Source organism: Parambassis ranga, chromosome 2 (assembly GCF_900634625.1).
Source record: "Parambassis ranga chromosome 2, fParRan2.1, whole genome shotgun sequence".
Taxonomy (NCBI): Eukaryota; Metazoa; Chordata; class Actinopteri; family Ambassidae; genus Parambassis; species Parambassis ranga.
This window is the reverse complement of record NC_041023.1, coordinates 17856976-17878855: the sequence shown is the minus strand read 5'-3', so window position 1 is coordinate 17878855 and position 21880 is coordinate 17856976. Positions and strand designations below refer to the sequence as shown.

The 21880-nt window shown below is 40.1% G+C and overlaps 1 protein-coding gene across 3 annotated transcripts in view; it reads left to right on the top strand.

The window, feature by feature from the left end:
- The first annotated feature begins 16866 nt into the window (after positions 1-16866).
- Positions 16867-21880, top strand: part of phf14 (PHD finger protein 14) — a 75985-nt gene continuing 70971 nt past the window's right edge. For all 3 annotated transcript variants that reach the window (XM_028399193.1, XM_028399192.1, XM_028399194.1), the window contains exons 1-4: positions 16867-16964; positions 17928-18038; positions 18142-18899; positions 19741-19873. In XM_028399193.1, the coding sequence (XP_028254994.1) occupies position 16964; positions 17928-18038; positions 18142-18899; positions 19741-19873 (1003 nt within the window). In that variant the 5' untranslated portion in view covers positions 16867-16963. The remainder of the gene's footprint in view (positions 16965-17927; positions 18039-18141; positions 18900-19740; positions 19874-21880) is intronic.

Below are 21880 nucleotides of genomic sequence, written 5' to 3'. Positions count from 1 at the left end.
ACATCTCTGAACACACAACAAGCCTTGAAGCAGATGGACTACAGCAGAAGAAGAAGAAGAAGAAGAGCACACCGGGTGTCACTTTGTCAGCTAAGGACAGCAAACCGAGGCTACAATTCACACAGACTCACCAACATCGGACAAAGACTTTAAAAACTCCACATTCCTGCTGACACATTCAGATAGTCGGCTCAGATTCTTAAAAGCATTCATCCTGATTTGTATCAGCGGTTCAGGCTGCTGCTGTAATAGTGTGGGGGGAGATTTTCTTAGCACACTTTGGGCCTCTTGGTTACTAACTGAGCCTGCTTTAAAGACCACAGCCTACCTGAGTATTGTTACTGACCATGTCCATCCCTGAGCACAGTGTACCATCTTTATGATGGATACGTCCAGCAACACGTTACAAAGAACAGGCAAGGCATCTGTATTTGTGTAGCGCCATCCATACTCTGGGCATTTTAAAGTGCCTTACATAATCAAAATACATCATTTAAAAAGACAGAACACAAAGGTGCTAAATTAAACCCCAAAAAATCTGAGGCAATATGCCATTAGCGTTAGCAGTGGTGCGCCGGTAAGGAAACGGTGTCACAAGAGGTGTTAAATATATGGAGCGACAGAACTGCATGCTGCATTTTGTTTGTGCTTGTCGGACTTCATGCTTCTTTGATGTGATTGTCCCCATTCTTACTCCAGCCATCATTTCAACCAATCAGCAGCAACCCCATTATTTTTGAATCTTCCAAGTCTATGCAATGGTTTAATTCCCATAATCCTTTACTCTGTGTACACGAAGAATAACACGTACACACACACCAACACAAATCAGGCTTACTTTCAACCACATCCTAAGTCAAATATTGCAAACTCCTGATTGGTCCATGGGTTTACCTGAGCCCCGCCTCCTTAAAAACCAAAGAAAAATGTCAATAAAGTATTTAAATATGCTAATAAGAGAATCCCAACACTTCCAGTTCCAGTAAACTAAGTTTTTTGAAGCTTTTAAGTATGTGTGTGTGTGGGCCAAATGAACACTGTTTAGAACACAGAAGCATGAACACTGTGTTTTGTATATATATATATATATATATGAGAGGGGGGAAAAGCAATTTGGACCACAGATCACAGAGAGAGAGAATAACACAGTGTGTGTACTTTATGAGATTACATGCTCTGTTTGCATGTTTTTACATGTGTTAAAATATGAGTTGCTTTTTGTTTGCTCTGCCTTACATCAGCTTGTGTGTTGTTACTGTTTTACTGCCCTCTGCAGGGCACATACACACACACACACACACACACACACACACACACACACACACACATCTCTGCTGGAAGCTGTACATTAGATGCACATCCATCTAATGATGGATTAAATACAATGAAAACACCTGCTATGTAACATCTGATGGATTAAAAATAAATATATAATAATAATGCATATTACTCATCACACACACATGCAATATATTCACCCCTCTCTCTTATTTAGGTTTCATTTAGAGCTCTGCACAGAGCCATGACAATTAATCACACAATGAATCATAACACACCCGGCGTGCCATTCCTTTTGGACCTCTAAATGGGGTAAATAACCCCAGCGCCTCACTATGCAGGAAGACATTTCGTGAAAACAAATATGATCAAAACAAAAACTAATGACGTGTAAATTGTTTATGATGTATTCCGAAAATGAACGAGGCCCCAGCTTCCCTGTCTGGGAGTAATCACAGACACGAGAAAGACATAATCAGTAGGAAATGAATATGAACATAGCCGGAGCCACTTTGACACTCACTGTGCCAAAGTGTGTTTGAAGGTGTGTGTCGAGTCTGACAGCAGTGGGGGTATAAAAAAAATGTGGTCCCTGCCATTTGTGCTTGCTGAGAGATAGGCTGTTTGAAGAGTAAAATGACTGACACTGATATGAAAAGTGTACCGCTATTTCATAAAAAGAGCAATCACAATACTGAGTGAAGCGTTATTTGTAAGAGAGAGGGGAGCTGTATTGAATTTCCCTGAACCGACTGCTATTGTGCAGTGATTCAATAAATGAACTCCAAGGGCATCATTACAATATACTTTAATTAACCAACAGACAAAAAAATGGTACCATGTATGAACTGTACGGTCAGAAACAACTCATATTGTATACATCAAATCAAATGTGCCATATCATTTGAAAGAGAGAGAGCGCGTATACCTCTGGAAACGATCCAACAGCAAGTGGTTGTAAACAAACCAACCACACAAAGCTGCGTTTTACGTTCATGCTAAATGAGCTGGTTGAGACGAACGGCAGCATCTGTTACCCTGTTGCTAAGCCACGTCTCTGTAAATATACACAAACCTTCTGTGACATCAGCTTTAAACGTCTAAAGAGAGATTAGTGTATGAGAGCTCCAGCTGTTCCTGCCAAAGGTCCCATCCACCCATCACCCGCCACCTCTAACTATAGTGCTCTTGCTTATGTGGTCTTAGTATAAGTTTGCCATTTTAACCCTGATATCTATTGCCTCAAGTGGCTGCATAAGGAACTGCAGATTAGTTTGGATTAATTGGAGCATAGGCGGATTCAGGTGATGACAAGATGAGCTTCAAAATCACATGCTGCACACACACGCACACACACACACCTCTCACTCTCAATCCATGTATCTGTTTCTTCCTGTTTTCAAATTTGTTCATATTTCACATTTTCTGTTGTGTTTTCTTTTGTTGTTGAAGGTTTCAAAGTTGTTACATTTTTGAAAATTAAATGTTCGCTGATTTTAAAATTATGTAAATATAAACACAGACAAACAAATTACTCTTGGGCCCCCTGACGATCACACAGAGCCATAATATAACTGGCAATACAAACATTTCAACGACCTACATTAGAAAAACAGTTGAATCTCTTAAAAAATAAAAAAATGTTAATATTACAGATTGTCTGGTTTTATAGTGTTATGGCAGTAGGATTCAAAAATGTGGTTTTAATGGAAGTCAATGGGGCATTTTTGGCTACTAAGGTGTCCATAGGGACTAAATAAACAAATACAATTAAATCAATATTGTTGCTAATCTTTGACATATCATATACCCTAATTACCATGAAAGACCCCTAAACCTACTATGTATTATATATAAAATAAAAATGTTTTGTGTTGTTTTTTATGTAATAAAAAAAATCATCATTGAAGGAATCCAACTGGCATTAAAGTGGATTAATGTTTAGTAGTTTTGAGAAAGGTTGAAGTTGTTTAAGTGATTTATGAGGAAAAAATGCAGTAAAAAGTTTTGATGTATGATAATTTTTAATGTGTGTATAGGCTATTTTTGGCCACAAAGGTGTCCAGAGAGGAGTAAAATGGACGAGGGCACAAGGGTTAAGTGACACAAGTGCTCAGATTGTGAGCTTTTATCTTCCCTGAATTTAGATGCTGTCAACACGGCAATGGTCAGAGGTCATAGAGGGTTCCTCCATATGTTACATTGCTACATGCTGCTAGACTGTTGTGCCATTAAGACATATACATAGACATTAGATCACCCTAATCTAACACTGTTGTGGTAATAAATAGCAGCTATAATAAAATGTCAATTCAAAATATTTTTGGATTGAAATGGAATTAGGATTAGGATTAAAACAATCCTCATTGTTTGTCATAGTGTGTACATTCCATATCAGGTCAATTAAAATCTCTGAAACATTACAGCCATGTCCCTGACAGCCACTGTAGTTTTTGTTTTGTTTTGTTTCTAAATGGCGGTGTGATCGCCAAAAAAACCTGTCCAGCCTTCACCTCCACCACAGGCCCCTTGCCACAACCAATGCAGTGTAGCCCATGTAAAGCTAGCTGCCAAGACAGTGAATTATCAGTGCTAATCCCACAGGCTGAGACTGAGGATCTTACATTGTTGAACAAAAGCTCTATTTCCACAGTCTGATGGAGGAGCAGACGCAGCACAGGTTCAGAACGGTCTTCTGGGTTTTAGAACTGGATCAAGGTCCAGGCTGGCAGTGTTTTTTGGGAGTGATAATAAGAAAAAAAGGAAAAAGAGAAAAAGAATTTAGAGATGAAATGTGTGAAAAAAAATCCAGCTTGGAAACAAATATATCATTTTATATGTATAATTTTGCATAATTAACAGTGTGAGCACTTTGAGTGACAGGTGGGTGTTGGCACAGACTCCAATCTTTGTGCAATCTTTAACTGATGACTAACTTTAGCTTGACGACTGGGATATAGGCTCCAGTCACCAGGGTTAAAGGTAGGGTAGGAGATTTCATTCTGATGCACTTTTTTTTAATTAGTGTAACTTCTCTTTACAATCCGATAGCATAATAATAATAATGCATTGGTCTTATATTGCGCTTTTCTGCTCTGTTGAACGCCAAGTTAAACACCGGATCGGCGCATGATGGCAGATGGCAGAGTGGGAAAAGAAACACTGTTTTTGGAAACGCCACCACCAGAAAACGGCTTGATGCAGAAAGATGTGAGACAAGAGTGGTTATCGACACGACTTTGCAGCGCTGGCTACGACTGAGAGAGCAGAAGCACTACAGAGTGCTGCTGGGCACGGTTCTTCTGTAGAGGTAGGCAGCTTTCACAAGGCTACGTTTGCTAACCTGATGCTAACATCATGCTAACAGGCTCTGATCGGCAGATTTCTGCGTTTCAAAGCAGGCTTTATTCCATTTACCGGTTTTTCTGAGCTTCTCTCTGATGATCAGACAAACTTGATGTGGATACAAAGACTTTGTTCTTTTCGATGGTCATTATCATGGTCACGTCAGGGCTGCTAATCTTGCTACGTTGTCTCTGTGTTGTTGTAGCTGCTCTGTAGAGCAGAGCAGCGTCTTCTGTCATAGACCTGCTGCTGTTATCATTGTTCAGTTTACTGCTGCACTCTTTATGTCTTGCTGTAATTACTGTACATTGTGTAATTGTGATATTCTCTCCACAGCTCTGTGGCTTTTCTGTAATAGACAACAACACAGTTACAGTTTTTCAGTGAACAGATATTTCTTCTCATGTATGATCAACAAAAAAAGAACAGAAGCACCAAACATGTTAGAACCTGAAAAAATAACAGGCACCTCCCTGCTATACAAGCCTGTGTGTGTCAGCATGGCACCAGTCACCAGGTTTTCCACAGCATTATCTGAGCCTGCAGCTCCCTCAGAAACAACAGCTGGCTACACCTGCTGCAGGAGGATCATGTTGAGGAGGTCAGATGTCAGACTTGGTTCAGACGGAGCTCCAGCAGCTGATGGGACTGCTCCAGGCTCAGGATTTGAATTCTGACCTGTCAATCGGTAAACAATAAACATTTATATATTGTCAATAAACAGACTTTTACTGTCCTTGAACAGGTCTTGCATATCATTGGTGTTCAGACTAAGGTAGAGCAGGTAGGTGTCTGGTGATGTGAGCTAGCTGAATATCTGTAGGAAGCAGACTGCTCTGTAAACAACATAAACACCAGAGGAAATGCACTGAAGATTCATACATCCAATGCTAACTGGCTGTGTAGCATCACCACCCTTGTTGATTAGCTTTACAGGAGTTCATCCATAACATAAAATGACTGCGTAGGAACACACTGTGCTGAGCATTCAAAGCAAAGGCGGTGTAGCATCATAGCTAACATGGTGACTAGCTTTACATGACTGCTGTGGCTGCAACACCGCGCTCATTATTATATAAATAGTATTACGCACTGTTTTCATACACTAAAATTTTCGCTTGGCAGATCTAGCTTGCAATAACTGCCACATATGTTGTTTATATTTGTTATGATGATGTTACATGTTTTTTACCTGTGAATGAGATCTGGCTGATGCAGGTTGCGGTGCTCGACCACAGTCGTCTTCTGTGAACACATACTGCGCGTCCCTGTGATTAGGAGGCGTGGCTTCAGGTTGGGCTCAGAGAGAAGGAGGCGGGAGTGTATTTTCAAAATCTGGCTGTTACTCACTGAGTTTTCAAGATCTCCTACACTATCTTTAAGAGGATGGGTGGATAGATGAATGGATGGATGGATGGATCGATCGATCGAGGGACGGGTGGGTGGATGGATGGATGGATGGATAGAGGGATGGGTCGGTGGATGGATCAAGAGACGGATGGATGGATGGATGGATGGATGGATTGGTGGGTGGGTGGATGGATGGATGGATGGAACAATCTTTCACACAAACATTGCTGCTGTGACCACTTCCTTTGCTTGCATGATGGCACAACAACAATAAGACATAGAATAAAGGTCTTGTGTACAGTGTCTGCTATCTGTATCGATTCTCAGAAAATCACAACAATTTTTGGAGGCATTTTTTTTTCTTAGAAAGCTTAGTCTTCCTAACTCCGAGAAAAACTCAACATGTTTCTATTAGACTATATTTGTAGGAAGAGTTCAATGTTTCCTTTTTTCATAACAGAACATCCCCCTTACTGTATTTCACAGTAAATGTATCACATGCCACACTGCCAGGAGTTAATTTACCGTAGCGCAGATATCCTGCACTGCTGTACCTGTTTTGATATCGATGTTAAAATGGTTGTGTTTGAGAGGCTGGAGGAAACATGATTTCTCCATACAATCTCTGGGTGCAACAGATGGATTTTCCCCTCCAGGAGCTGAATAAAGCAAGAGAACATTCAATATGTAATTACCTTCCTCAGACATCGTCACGGTGTTGTCGGGAAATTCAATATGCACCCATGACACGGGAGCCGTAGCGCAAAAGGAAATAAATGTTTGTTTGGCTTTTGTGGATGAGGGCGAGAACCACCTCGGCTGTTCATCACTAGAAGCTGTTGGAACTCCCGCCTGATACCGGGAGATGTCTCCTCGCCACGACGACGAGTTCCTGCCCACACACTGCCCCCACCAGTCTCTCTTTTTTTATTATTATTAAATATGTGTTATTTGTAATGGCTGTGTGAGACTTTGTCGCAATATATTTTTTTTTTATTCTTATTAACTGCATGGGTGCAATTTATTTTCCTCTCAGGCGATGGAGGTGGTTGTGAGTGAGGGCAACTCTGGCTGGAGCTGATAAGCTGCTGCTCACACGCAGGTCTGCTGGAGGGACCAGATTTACCAGGAAGACAATGTCCACTAGGTCAGACGCGAGCGCAGACACACACACTTATGAGTATATCTAGACTTGTGAGGACGACAGGTTTCCAGCCGCTGTTTTAAAGGAACATTTCTTTGTTTCTTTAACTGCTGCGGGACAGAGATTTTGAACTTTTGACAGCTTGTCTCCTTTAAGAAGAAAACTAAGGAAAAAAGACAAACAGCAAAGGTATATCTTTCTGAAGATTAAGTGGCCCTAATAAAACATTTTAGTTAGGCTGATAGGCTTATGGTTATAAAGTGCTAAAAGTACTGTACTTATATTCCATCCATCCATCCATCAATCTTCTAAACCCGCTTCGTCCTGCAGTGCAGGGTCATGGGGAGCTGAAGCCTTTCCCAGCTATCCACGGGTGAGAGGCAGGGTACACCCTGGACAGGTCACCAGTCCATCGCAAGGCAACATACACAGACAAACCATACACACTCACACCTACAGGCAATTTAGAGTGACCAATTAAACTAACAAGCACGTCTTTAGAATGTGGGAGGAAGAAACCCAGACCCAGAGCCTGAACCACAGAGCAAGCAGACAATGGCAAGAAAAACTCGACCAGGACCCGGCTCATAAGGAGAACCTTCCTGCTGACGGTTGGCTGGGTAGAGAAGGAGAAGAAGAGGTAGACAGGACAGAGAGGATGAACTTAATTATACTAGTACATGAAAAATGATATAGGCAGGTGTTGACACTAGAAATTGGATTTGGCAGAAGGCCAGATGCAGTTCAGCATGCTAGAGGGAGAGAGACCTGCAGAAAGATACGTGTGTGTGTGTGTGTCTATGGAAAAGCTGCAGTTTCTCTAATGGCCACTTGATGGCGGCTCCAAAAGTCAGTCAAAAACCTGAAACCTACTAAGTTATTTTAATACCTAAACATTACTAGCTAATTTAAATGATCTATCCAAATAGTTAATAAGTCCTATGTTGCAGTGACAGATGTAGTTGCCTAAACCCAACTAAATATATTAAATGATCAAACCAACTAGTTAAATAAAAGATTTAACATGACCACCTAAGACTAAACTGACTAGTATTAATAACTAAACCCAGCCGAGTAGATTTAAATATACATGTGTATATTGTAGGGTGAAAGAATTTATTCTGCATGTGTTAACATGCAGTGTGTTCAGATATATACGTATTCATGTTTATATATGTTTATCGCTTAATAATGTGATTTTCATAAGTGTGTTAGGAAGTTTTATAGAAAATCAAAGTAATTTGAGGAATGTATTAAGAAGTAATTTCATAGTGTGTCATATAACTTTGTTTTCTGCAGTTCAGGCTGTGGCAGATGAGATCAGTTGTTTTTCTGCTCTCTGGAGAGCTCCGGTTGGTACAAGATGGTCATAAATTCAGACTAAGGACAGCAGCACCTCTGACCTGATAAAAGTCAGATTCTAAAGGAATGTGTTTTTGCCCCATGTTATGGTCATCCCTAGATCGGACTCACAACCTATGAGATTTAAGGAATTGGAGCTTTACCTTATTAGGGAATAAACACTAATATTCTATTCGCTGTATGACCCAGGGTCTGCAGGGGCGACAGTAGATGCCCCTGTGGGCCGGCAGGCAGGAACGCCCATGTGGTATATCAATGTGTGAATTCCATGTCCAGGGGTTGTTGCGTTGTTGCTGTGTGGTTGTTTGTTTTTGTTGGTTGTTCTGTTCTTGTGTTGTTCTTGTTTGGTTCTTTGTGTGCAACAACCCAGAGCTCACTCAGACTCAGAATTTGCCTCATTGTTTAATAAATTATAATTTTGAGACCAGAATTTATCCGCTCCTTCCTTACAAACTAATTCAGGGGGTGATCAGAAGGAAACAAGGGGATTTTCACCCCGACAATATATAATTATTATTTTATTTTTTAATAGTTCTTTTTTTGATTACAGTGTGAACATGTTCTGCTAATAACTACTGAAGTAAAGCATATATTTTCTGTGGATAATTGCTCATAAACATACAGCCTACAGTATGTGGGCATGCACTGTGGGAGCAGTATGAACATGGAGCTAATTAACATTTTTTGACAAGGTTAATGAGTAATGTTGATTAACCTACGCGGATTGCAATGCACCATCGACCAGTGTAAATCCTCTCAGAGTCACGATTATTCGGTCGCCCCAGCATGTTTGTTTATACGAGTATAGGCCGGAAGCCGCAGTGTTAACGACAAAGGAGAGAAAAAAAAGTCTAGAGCTCTTTCGTGGTTGCACAGGCAGGAGCACGGAGAGGTGTCTGTAAAGTGAAAGAAGCACTGCACTGTCGGTATATGACAGCCAATCCATCAGAGAAATGGAGGAATGTGTCTAAAGCGCCAAGGAGAAAAGTGGCCTGGAAGTTTTATAAATAGTTGCGCCTTTTAAAAGGAAATTGGAAGTTGTCAGACACATGCCATCTGCATTTTTTTTGCAAGCGTATCTCCGACAGAGGCGGTCTTTGAACATGACTGAAACATCATAATATACAAAGTGGCAGAGCTGAGAGACTATCTGGGAACGATTGGATTTCCTGCCGCTGCACTTTTCCACCCCAGTCACAGTGTCAAGGTGTCAGCACTAATGAATAGAGCTTCTGTGACATCTATTAACCTTGCTTATACTTATGCTGTTTATTTGTGTCTGTGTGTGAATAAATGAGTGTGTGTCACTGTGCTTTGTGCAACATCTGTCTTTGTGAGGACATGTTTAACCATAAATTCTCCTAAATTTACCATTTAATGCTGTCTGACTATTCTTAAGTTTTTGCTTGTATATATTTTATTTATTGTTCTTTGATATGCTGCTACTACAATGCAATTTCCCCGTGGGGATTAATAAATTAAATCTTACTCTTAATCTTAGATGTCTTTGTCAATCTGTCAAATGTGATAATCTGTTTGGTTATCACCTTTTTTATAGTTTTTTATAGTTGCACAATGAGATTGAATATTATAAAAGTTTATTAATACATATACAGTTTTCGGAGACATCACCTGATCTCCTCCTATTTTACCATCAGGCTGATAAAGATGATAAGATGATAAATAATGGTGCCCCCGTCAGGTCAGCAACTCTGTTCTAGCACAATGTGCTATGGACAGATGGGACCAAAGTAGAGTTGTTTGGTCTTAAAGCTACAAAAAAAATCCACATCCTTAAAAGGTAAAAGTGCATGAATCACTCAGGAGGCATCAGATGTGATGTAGCAGATTGGTAAATTCATATTAATAAATTACAGTAATTTACCTGGGTTTAACCCTGCAGTAATTTGTAGGAAGCAGGACAGTCAAACCTGTTGAGTCTGAGAGTGGTGCTATTTAGCATTAGCATCCTCTATGTTAATCTACATTAAAGCACATGCAAATGACATCAGGCGGATGTAAGCGAAGCCCAGTCAACAGTGTGTACATTATACTAATCTGTTGTTGATGTATATAATTTGAAAATGTCTTGCATTAATCATTCTTTTATTTTGTGATTAACATTATAATTATCTCCTTTCTGTCTGGGTTTGCGCAGGCTGTTCACCGACTGCATTCAAACTTATATGACAGCCAATATTGTTGTGTGTGTTCATTATGCCTCCAGCAGTGAGTGCAACCGGCACAGATTTATTCTATCAATTTCATTGTCTTGAACGTGTCGGCAACACTTCAAGGAAATTTCTTCCGATTTAGCACAAATGTTGATTCAGATTCCAGGGTGGCTTGATTACATTTGTAAGGTCAAAGGTCACCAATAGGGTAAAATGTTGACACTTTATATTGTGCTTACAATGTGTATCTTGTATAGAAGGTGGCCCGTGGATAAAAAAAGTTGTCAAATCAAACTTCCCAAGTTCAAGTTTTTTTCTTTTTATGACTCAATTTTGGTCTTTATTTACGGTCTACTAAGTTAACTGCGGTATAAAATTAGAATCAACAGGACTCATATTTTGATAGAAAGTAGGAGGCACTCTCCTTCCGGTGTGGCAGGGTGTGACTGGCGATTGGTACACCTGGGTCTAATCTCCTATCGGCTGCCTTTATATTCCCTCTACATATCATAACAACTTAACTTGCCGACACGTTTTACAACCAGTGGTGGTATTTGTACTCCATTTTTGTACTTAAGTAATTCTTATGTATTTCTGCTTTACTTAAGTAAAAATAACATTACATTTTGCAGCTGTTATCTGTACTTTCTACTCCACTACATTTCTACAATGTTTGTAGTTACTTTTATGACATTTTATGAACACAGTGCTGGACTGATGTGAGGTCAGACTCTGCATGGAGGTGGTGTCACGCTGCCAGCTGTGTTTCTGTAATGAGCCTCAGTCATGATGCCGGTGCTCTGGCTCAGTTAGCTAACTAGTTAACTACTGACTGCTAACATAAATCCATCCATTAATGTCTGATTAACATTAATCATAACATTAATCTACAGCAGGAATACTTACACAGTAAAAATGGTGAATGCTTATTTTTTATCACCAGCCTCTCGGTTCACTTGATGCCCACAGACGGCCTCATGACACACAGACCTGTCCATAGCTGCTTCTGGGTACATTTCAAAGATGCCTGTACTGAAAATCTAAATTAACTACACATTGTCAATAGAAATCAATAATATATATTCGGTGCTTGAGTACTTTTACTTTTAATACTTTAAGTACATTTAAAAGTACCTAAGACTTTTACTTAAGTAGGATTGTTGATGTAGCACTTCTACTTTAACTTGAGTATATATTTTGCTGGGCAATTGTACTTTTACTTAAGTACCAAACTTCAGTACTTCCTCCACCACTGCAAACAACAACAATTTACCTTGAGGACATCATCAGCTGTGATACATGTGGTTCTCAAACTGTATGCCTGTAGCATCTTTTCCTGCTAGGCTGATATTGGCTTATAAATATCAGCCCACAGGCTCTAATTTACTTTTACCCACCTGTTTCTGTCAATGCTGATTTTTATGATTTTCCTTCTGGATGAATATAATTATAATAAATAATAAACTGTAATACATGAACTTTAACCAATTTTAAAATATAAAATAAATCTACAATAATAATAGTGATAATTTAAATAAAGCATCTGTCTGTGACACAAGCAGCAAAAGCATTTGATGTTCATAAAACTACATTATCAGATTTATTTAAGTGGGAGATGAAATGACATTTCCTTAAATACAATTTGTTCTGCATGTCTGTGAAGTAATTGGTTACCGCTGAACATTTTTATTGCATTAAGTCATAGTCAAGACACCGCGGGTGGGGTAGTAACACAATCCACTTTCTCCTCCAGATCTAAAATGAAATGTAAACGCAACCTCGTGGAAGATAAATGCAGAACACAGTGTCACATGATTTACACCATAGGAATGGATAAATATTCCAATTTAAATGCAAAATCCTGAGGTGGAAGGAGGCTGTAGATCATGCCGACATTTTTTTTCTATGTTTTACCTCCAGATTCATAAATAAATAATATCCAACGCAATTACTCCTCTTCAAATGAGGTTTTAAACCTCACTTGTCGTATAGTGCATCCTTACAGTAATGTTTTTATTTCCTAAAACACTGTGTTATTCTTGCTCTCCGTGTAATTGCTTCTGTCCTCCGGCTCATCAAGCTGACTGATATCTGTGGTAGGACGCTTTCTCAAGATCCCAGCTCTCTGCTGTATAGGGCCCGAATAACCCTCTATACTTACACTCCTCCTTAAATCAAACTTAAGTCTGTCTACCATCTACCTTTTTATCATCAGCCGCAATTCATTCATTCTGCCCGCCCCGCAGAGCGATGTTGCTGGGCTGTAATTGTCGCTGCATGCAGAATGTTTGTGAACCCTGTTAAATAACTCAAGCACTTTCCCAAGTGTTCACCTGTTCACCAAGCTGATGAGAGGAAGTGTAATATTCGACAAGAAGATCAATGTCACAGATATGACTTGGAGGCTGTTCAGTAGTAGTAGTGTGACCCTTAGAAACCATGAGCCCTATGTTCTATTCCAATGTCTTAGGTTTGTGCTACAATTCTTACATAAAGGGTTAAGATTAGCAAGACACATCATTGTTAGGGTCATGGTTACCATGGTTACTCAGCTCAAGCTCATTTTACAATATGACTCACACAGTCTGCATCCTAGGACACAGACCTACCTTTAGGAAAGCAAAGGCCGGTGAAATGAGGCAGAGACATAATGAGCCTCAGTATGAACCTTTAATAAAAGGAAATCCAACCATCACTGGTACATATTGGATTTTGGCATAAGGGTTGGGTCATAAGGGTTTATTTATTTTATTTTATTTTATTTATTTTAGTTTATTGCTACGAGGGAAAGAAGATCACATTTCTGTACTATGTTTGAAGGACAATTTGAATAGGACAAACACTCAACCCCAATGTGATTCTGCTGAAAACCCTTGCCCTATTTTAAGTTGAACTGTAATTAAATTAAGTCACAAAGACACCTCAAGTTGAAAATGAGCTGTGACAGGGACAAACTGCAGATTTTATTTACACACACAAAAAAAAATTATTAAAGAGATGAAGTGCCATGAGCAGGTGTACCAAATTCAAACCCGACAGTGATGTAGCGCTGCAGTATAACATCTATTGCATCATATGTCATGATTCCCAGTTTTGCTTTGTTATATGACTTGGGTTTCCTGTGTCAGTTCACTTTCTGCTTTACTTCGAAATTCTACTTTCCTTGTGTGTCCTCCGTCCGTTTCCCTCTGTGACAGCCCTGGGTCCAGATTGGCTCCTCCTACCTCATTGAGGGATTGATGTCACCTGGTTGAAGTCTTTATAAGCAGGTCTCTCTCAGGATGGCTCTCTCTCTCTCTGGCCTGCTGCTGGTGTGACCTGGTGTAACACTGATCTGGAGGGCTCCTGCCTTCCAGACACCCACAGTTTTTTGGGTTGAATATTTCGTTTAAGCCTACCTGGGTTTCTTAGTTTGTATGAGTTATATGTTGTTGAAAATTCTCAGTCATCCAGGTTATATTTGTTTAGAAGATTGAACCAAGGTGTCTTGTAAAGGTTTCTTGAAGATGTTTCTATGCTCCTCCAAACAGCTTCATCGGTTCTAACTGTTTGGTGGGGAAACATGGTTTATATGTGGTGGAGGACCTCAGTGCATGGATCTGGGTGAAACTCGCAAACAATAACTCTAAATGTCTCCATACTTACCTGTGTTGGTCTGACTGGGCCTTCCTGATATGGTCCTTCTTCTTCCCCTCTGAGCTGGTGGGTACAGTTTGTGCTCTGTGCTGCAGGGTCCTGATGACTCCCAGCTCATGTTCCAGAGGGTTGTGTGAATCAAACAGCAGGTACTGGAGTTATTTGCATGAGTTATTGTGTCCTTGTGGCCATGTCTTGCTTCTCTGTGTTTTTTTTTTTGTTTTGTTTTTCTGCATCCATGATCTGGTTTGTATCGGTTTATTTTCCTCTATTCCTCATTTCGGTTGGTTTTAGTTCAGTTTTTGGATCTTTTGTTGTATTTGTCAATTTTGCTTTTGTTTTTTTTGTTTTATTTTTAATTTGACATTTTATTTCTAATAAAGTTGCCTTTCTGTTAAGCAAGATTGTTTTGTGTCTGAATTTGGGTCCTGCTTCCATGGCAATAATTTATTACATAAATAGTGCACGGCAAGAGCGATCAGTTGCGTAATACTAATTAAATAATAAAAAATAATAATGGAACAGAGGAAATGCATACAAAATATTGGCAGTAGAGCCATTGCATGTTTATACGAGGAACCTTAATTTACAGACAGATTCTCTTGTGTGAAACAGACTATTGCAAATCACACTTGCTTTACATAATCGTTCTTGAATTTCTTCCAGGCCCGAAACACATTGCTAGCAAATCAATTGTGTGCAGCCTTCTCATGATTCCTCCTTATCCATTTGTACTTCTTGTTCAGCTTGGTATCTGAACTTGTATTTACACCAAGTCTGACTGTCATTATCTTATCTCATCCGACGTCAGACCCTACTACTCATCATCATATTCCCCCCCACACATACACACTATCTGGCTGCTGCGTTGATCAAAGCAGGGCAGGAAGGGAAAATGATGAAAAATGCTGATAGTGATGATGACAATGATGGCTACTGTGATATCCCTAAAGTGTTTTGATGCAGGCTGATTTAAAAAAAAACTACCTCTTCACAGCACAATGCAGGGCCATTTGTCATCAAGTATAAGGACAGTTGTAATCATCCCTTTTGCTTGCCTGCCCCATCAGTCTTCCCCCCTCACCATGTATCACGATCAATCTAGGCTCATTTGTTTTAATCATCTCTTATTTGCTAAACTGGCAAAGTCAAAGGAGGACGATACAAAACAACGCTTGTTTTTTTTTTTTCAAATTAATGCAACTACTTCAAGGAGTTTTACCATCTCTTGAACCTTGAATGTGGCAAAAATGACATTTTTACATTTAAAAAGAACAGTTTCTATTCATATTTGAACAACACTGTTTCTGTCAATAGCTTACAAGTGATAACAGTTGTTTCACTTCAGGTTCTGTTGTGTTGTTACACTCCCTGTCATCTTAGCATGTTGTGATGAATGTTGTGTATCAAACATAGACTGTGTTTATCTCACGATGTTGGCTGCCTAAACTCCAAATACAGGCAAAGAGGTGCTATATTGGAGGGAGGAAGTGCCTGTCACACTGCCGTGAATGTTGACCATTTTAACATGGAGGTCAATAGGGACTGACCACTGACAGTAAAAACTATGGATAGAGCTTCCGTGACGTCACCGTTTGTTTCTGGAGGGCCGTTTTGAGGCTCGGTGGGAGGCTCTGTGACGCTTCGACTGCCGCCATGTTGGCAGCGTCACAGTCTGCCAAAACTCCAAATACAGACAAAGAGGGGGAGCACGAGCGGAGTTTGGGGGGGCGGGTGATTGTGGAAGCAGGAAACGTGCTGTGATACGGCAACCGTCTGTCACTCAAAGCGGCAACACCCATAATAATTAACTGTGTATAATTTTAATTCTGAACATAATTAAAACAAGTGTGGTATAAAAAACATTCACCCACAGTACAATTGACACTAGAAGAGAACTTATCATTTGAGTGGTGTTTTGTACCAGGCTGTAAACATGTTAATTTCTGCCTAGTTGGCCATTCAAACATGGGAGTCTATGGGAAATGACTCGCTTCTGGAGCCAGCTCCCAGTGGGGTTGGGGCCCCCAGAAAATGAGGGGGTGACAATGTTGCAAGGATCACTCTGATGTCTTAAAGCGTCTAAGCAGCAGGAATAGACAGCATGAGTTGACAGTTGTTCTTTTAGGGTTCTATGCCTAAAACCTAACTTTTATATAGCAATATTAAAGCAAACATAGGTGCCTGTTCTGCTACCACCTAAACACTGACTTAGTACAGTACCAGAGTCAAAGACATATGTAAAGCTGACCATGTGTGCAATAGGTAATGAGATTGGTGTGAAAGTGTCTCAGCATCTAGACATTCTAAAATAACTTGAAAAAAAATTTGAATTTATAAATGAAATATCTATATAGTACAAATATGAAATATACATCCTGTAATATACTGTGTAGCTGGCATGAAGGATCAGGGAGCAGCTGTCAGTATACAGTATATGTATGAGTGGTAAAGTGTACAACTATTAATCAACATATTAATGCAGTGATGTGTATTCAGAAATCAATAATATTTTGAACATTACATCCAAATAAGACCATCAAGTACCGTCCGTCCCCATGGCAACAACATCCAGTCGTTACTACGTCACCACCGTGTTCTCCATTGTCTACACACAGTAGCATGCTGCTGCAAGGAGACCTGCCTTGATCCATGTAGTACATACAAACGAAAAAGTGAGTTTTCTGTTTTCTTTATAGGCTATAGCAGAATATTGCTTCGTTGTATTTACCGCCACGTCTGTTTATCTACGATAGAAACAAGCTAGACTGCAGCTAGTTAGCAGCCAAGCGGCTAAGCTATCCCTGCTATGCTTTGTGGCTAGCACTAATAATGCTAATGTTCATCTGTTTTAGGCAGCGTGTTGCGTTTACAGCTTTATCTTGGTGTCCCTAGAACCGACACACTGCCCTTGGGTGAACGCTTGTATCCACGTAAGGCGGATTTGAAGATTAATATGAAAATGGCGTAATTTGGCGTGGGTGATTAGCTAATGCTAACCCCAATTAGCTACCTTGTTTTGCAGACGAGGGTACAAGGTATCGACACACAACTGCTGTAAATGGGTTACTGGATTTGTCAACGCTAAGTCCTGCTTGGTGAAAGCAAATTATAGCAATTATAGGTTTGGTAAGTGAGCAACATGTGTAGTTTTTGACAGCTGCAACAGCGCAGCGGGGCTCTTTGTTTGCTAACAGTTAGCTAGCCAAGCAAGCGGCAGCTTGTATTTTAGCGGCGTTACAGGTCCGAATTCCAGCTTCATACAAGCTCTTTTGGTTAACTAATGACACGTGTGTTGCACCTGTCTGCACAAGTTAGCCACAATCCAATATGTAAGGAGTCTTTAGTGTGTTGGGGCCTTTTATCCATAAGCAAACCACTCATTATTTTGAAACTAGGACTAATGGATGGGCAGCAGCTATTAAACGTTTTGCTCCTCAGAGCTCTTCTGCTACTTGAAGTTTACGTTTGTAATCTATTTAACCCCAGAGTTTAAAGTCAAGACTGTTCAGAAGTTGGATGGTGGTTGACAGTTGATATGGATGGATTAGTAGCTGTAATTGCAGTGTATCTGTAGAGTACAGTGCACCTATGCAGCTTTTATGACTGATATGATTTCTGCAACTTTTTTTTGTTAGTGGACCGGAGTTTAAAGCGACGGCAAGTGAAGCCACTTGCTGCATCTCTCTTAGATGCCTTGGATTATGACAGTTCAGATGACAGTGACTTCGAAGTGGGAGATGCCACAGGTAAGCATGGCACAAAAGATGATTTTTGTTGTTGTTGTTTTCAATTTTTGAGGCCATACAGGTTATGTATTAAGTGTTTACTCTTTGCTCTGTGTTTTGCTAGGGTCTGATGGCACAGGGAATGGCAGTGATGAAGAAGAGTCTAAAGCCAGCGCTGCAGGCTCTGAAAGTGACTCGGACAACGCTGCTTCGGCAGACGATGCCGTAGATGATGAGGAGGCCAAAGACTTGGCAGTTGAGGATAACTTAACTGAGGATGAGGAGAAGAGCAAACAGCAGCCATCCTCAGATAGCTCCACCAAAGATGCCCCTGCCACCACCCCACCGAAAGGCAAACGCAAGAGCAAAAAGACGTCGGAATTGGAGCCTGCCGCAGGCACTACGACAGGATCTATCTCCACGTCTGGGTCAGGGTCTGGGTCTGGATCTGGGTCTGGCAACGCAAATGCTGAAGAGTCCCATGCCGAGCCCAAGAAATGGAATTTTCGTAGGAACCGCCCCCTGCTGGACTTCACCACCATGGAGGAGCTGAATGAAATGGATGACTACGACAGTGAGGATGATAACGACTGGAGGCCTACTGCAGGAAAGAAGAAGGGCAAAGCAGCCTCTCAGAAAGGAGGCACGGAGGGAGAGGAGGGCGGCAGTGCCAGTGATGACGATGACGACGATGACGATAACGACGACGATGATGACGATGACGACGACGAAGAGGATGATGACAACGAAGATGGCGATGACAACAACAGCAGCAGTGAAAGTGACAAAGAGGTGAAGAAACCCAAGAAGAAGGCGAAGAGCAGCAGTGCTTTTGATGAAGAGCTGACCAATGACAGCATGTCCCAGGGAAAGGGCAATGAGGTGAGTGCAGCATACTTCCCTTTTGTGTAGTAAAACCCACATCAAACCACATTGGTACTGAATATTTAAATACTTATTCTATTCTATATTTATTCTAGTTGGATAACAGTACATAATTAGAACATTTAGTGCATTAATTCCTTGTTTTGCAACATTAAAGTCACCACAACTGGTGCTGAATCCTAGTGAGGGTGAAATTTATGCGCATTCACATGATTCTACTAAAGTGATGTCACAAATTTTTAAACAGGAAGTAGCCCTTGTAACACCCACAAAAGCAACGTTAACATTACATGAGTTGTTTTTACCTTGCAAACATGTTTCGTAATAATGATTTAATCACGTTTGTGACGTATTTGTGTTTCAAATGTTGCCATAATGGTAACTATCCATCCAACCATTATGAAGTAACCCACTTATATAAGTGTTACATGTGTATTTAGTCAGTGTTTTTCTGGGTCAGATTTTATAATTCTAGAACTTTCACTTCAATCGGTTACTGATCACTGCAGTAAAGTTTTCTCCAGCATCTAGTTATCTAAAACACTGCACTGATAAACGAGGCAACAGCTGTCCACATTGGCCGTGTTGTATGGTAGCTCTATAATACCAAAACACAATGTGAGTCACAAAGTCAACATACAGTATAATCCAATGAGAGGTTTAGATGTTATCGAAACGATTCCAGGAGAATGCTTCTGCATCTGCTGTAATCGACTTAGCACAGTATCTGTGGGCATTGAATGCAGTATTCAGTGCCAGTTACCAGATCTGTGGTCAGAACAGAGGAATGATGCGTTGATAAGTGGCTTTATTGTGACTCTGCTCCCTGATTCCCCAGGATGCTTTGCTGGATCGGTCCCAAACCTGGAGCACACAGCACATCCTCATTTGCTGCGTGTGTCTCGGAGACAACAGCGAGGATGCAGATGAGATCATCCAGTGCGACAACTGCGGGGTGACTGTGCACGAAGGTAAGCTGTGGACTGGTGGTGGAGAAGTATATGCAGAGCAAGATTCTGCATCAGTCAGGCAGCAGTCACCTAAAAAAACTGTACTATTCACAGTTACAGCTGGTGCCTATACTTCACTAGTTATATGCACAAATATTGCAATCAGCATCTTAAAGTCCCTGTTTCAGTGACTAAGTAAACACAAACAAATGCTGTGTTAATGAGTGATTTTTACTCACACATTACCAAAAAAAGGGGATAAACAGATAAGTAAAATATTCACATCCCTTTAATGGACGTTCGGATCCCTGCATTCTTCATGGATTTTCTAATTTGACTTTTTTTTTGCAGTCATATCCCCCTCAGCCTTCTCTGACTTGTCATGTTTGATGTTTTATTAAAAAAACTCTTTGTCTGTTAAGATAAGTCAGGAGTTTGGGTTTAAATTAAAAGTTGAGCACATTCATACTGACATTTTAAAAATGTCAGTGTGGATTTATGTTAACTATAAATAAGCAAATAAATAAATGACATCCCACTAGGGGAATTTTGTGTGTATGAGCATACTGGAATCGGGAGACCTAATTGGACTCCCTTGCTTTTTCATGTCTGCTTAAATTATCCCACAATAGAAAATTATTAGGCATCTTTACATGGTGCACTTTCATTCAACTACTCATTTTTATGGTTAGTGGCAGAGATGTTCAGTGGACAACAGGCAGAAAGAACTAAGATTAAGATTAACTAACTAGCCAGCCTTACATCATAGAATTATCAAATGCAAAATTACTCTGGTGTTACCTCCACTGAGGTAATTTCTGGAGGGACATTGAGCTCAGTGCACCCATCGAAATCCCTTTATGTTGACACTGTGTTGCCATGACAATGCACTGGATTTGCCATAAGCTTGTAGAGCCCTCCAAAGAAACACTGAACAGTAGTGACTTGGAAAAAAGTTATTTTAGAGAGTCATATCAAATTATAGTTGTTATCATATGACTCATGAGAACGATGTAAGTCTTCACTCTTACTGCAGTGTCAAAAAGTATGATTAAAAATAACATACAGTAGGGTATTTGATGGTGGTTTGGCTAAAGACAGTTATTTATGTTGCTTTGAAAATTGTCGGAAAATTTCTCATGGTTTGTTTGAGCGACAGCAAGAAGGAAATTAATAATGTATATTTGATTACATAAAAAGACAAATTGATTTCTTTTTCCTTTATAATCTCGTGTTGTTGCATTATTGAAACTGTCCAACAGAGGTGGAGGAGGGAGTGGACTTCCTGTTTATCAGCTGAGCGAGTCTGACTGCTTAGAAGCAAAATCAATGACATTGCGAGTCATCTTTTTTTTTTTTTGGTTGGAGCGCTCCTCAGGCATCCATAGTTAAGGCTGACCATGCACGGTGGATCAATGTGACACAACCAATTTTCACTCACTTTATCTGTGCTGTGATTTCTCCTCTCGTACTAATTTAAAGGCAGCAAACAGAGGAGAGGCTTCTTTTAAAGGAGTTTCGAACCTGTAATGATGCTGTGGACCAGTTTGTTTGTGCATTTGCTTAAAAAAAAAAAAAAAAGGTAATCCAGCTAAAGTATCTCATTTTTAAATGCAGAACGTGAATCTAGCAACACTGGTGAGAATGATACATGTGGTGCAGATGGTGGAGCTAGTCTAGCTGATAACATTATGGCTGCACCAGAGGACAAGCTTTGACCTGTCTTGGCTTTCAGAGAGGTCAGAGAGGAAATACTACTGCTGGCTGTAAAAGATAAATATTAAAGTTAGATGAAAAACTGAATGACAGTATCAAACTTGTAGCCCACTCATATCACACTTCTTACAAATAGGGTAAGGCAGTTAATATGCAGCCTCATGGTTTTGCAGATTTTTTTTTGGTGTAATTTTTGTGTAATTGTGTTCTGTGTCCCGATTGGCTGTAGACAATTGTCAATCAATCTCCGTGCTGTGTCTTCTGTACAGTACAGAATGTGTACTGAAAACAGGTTTTGATCTTTGGATAGTG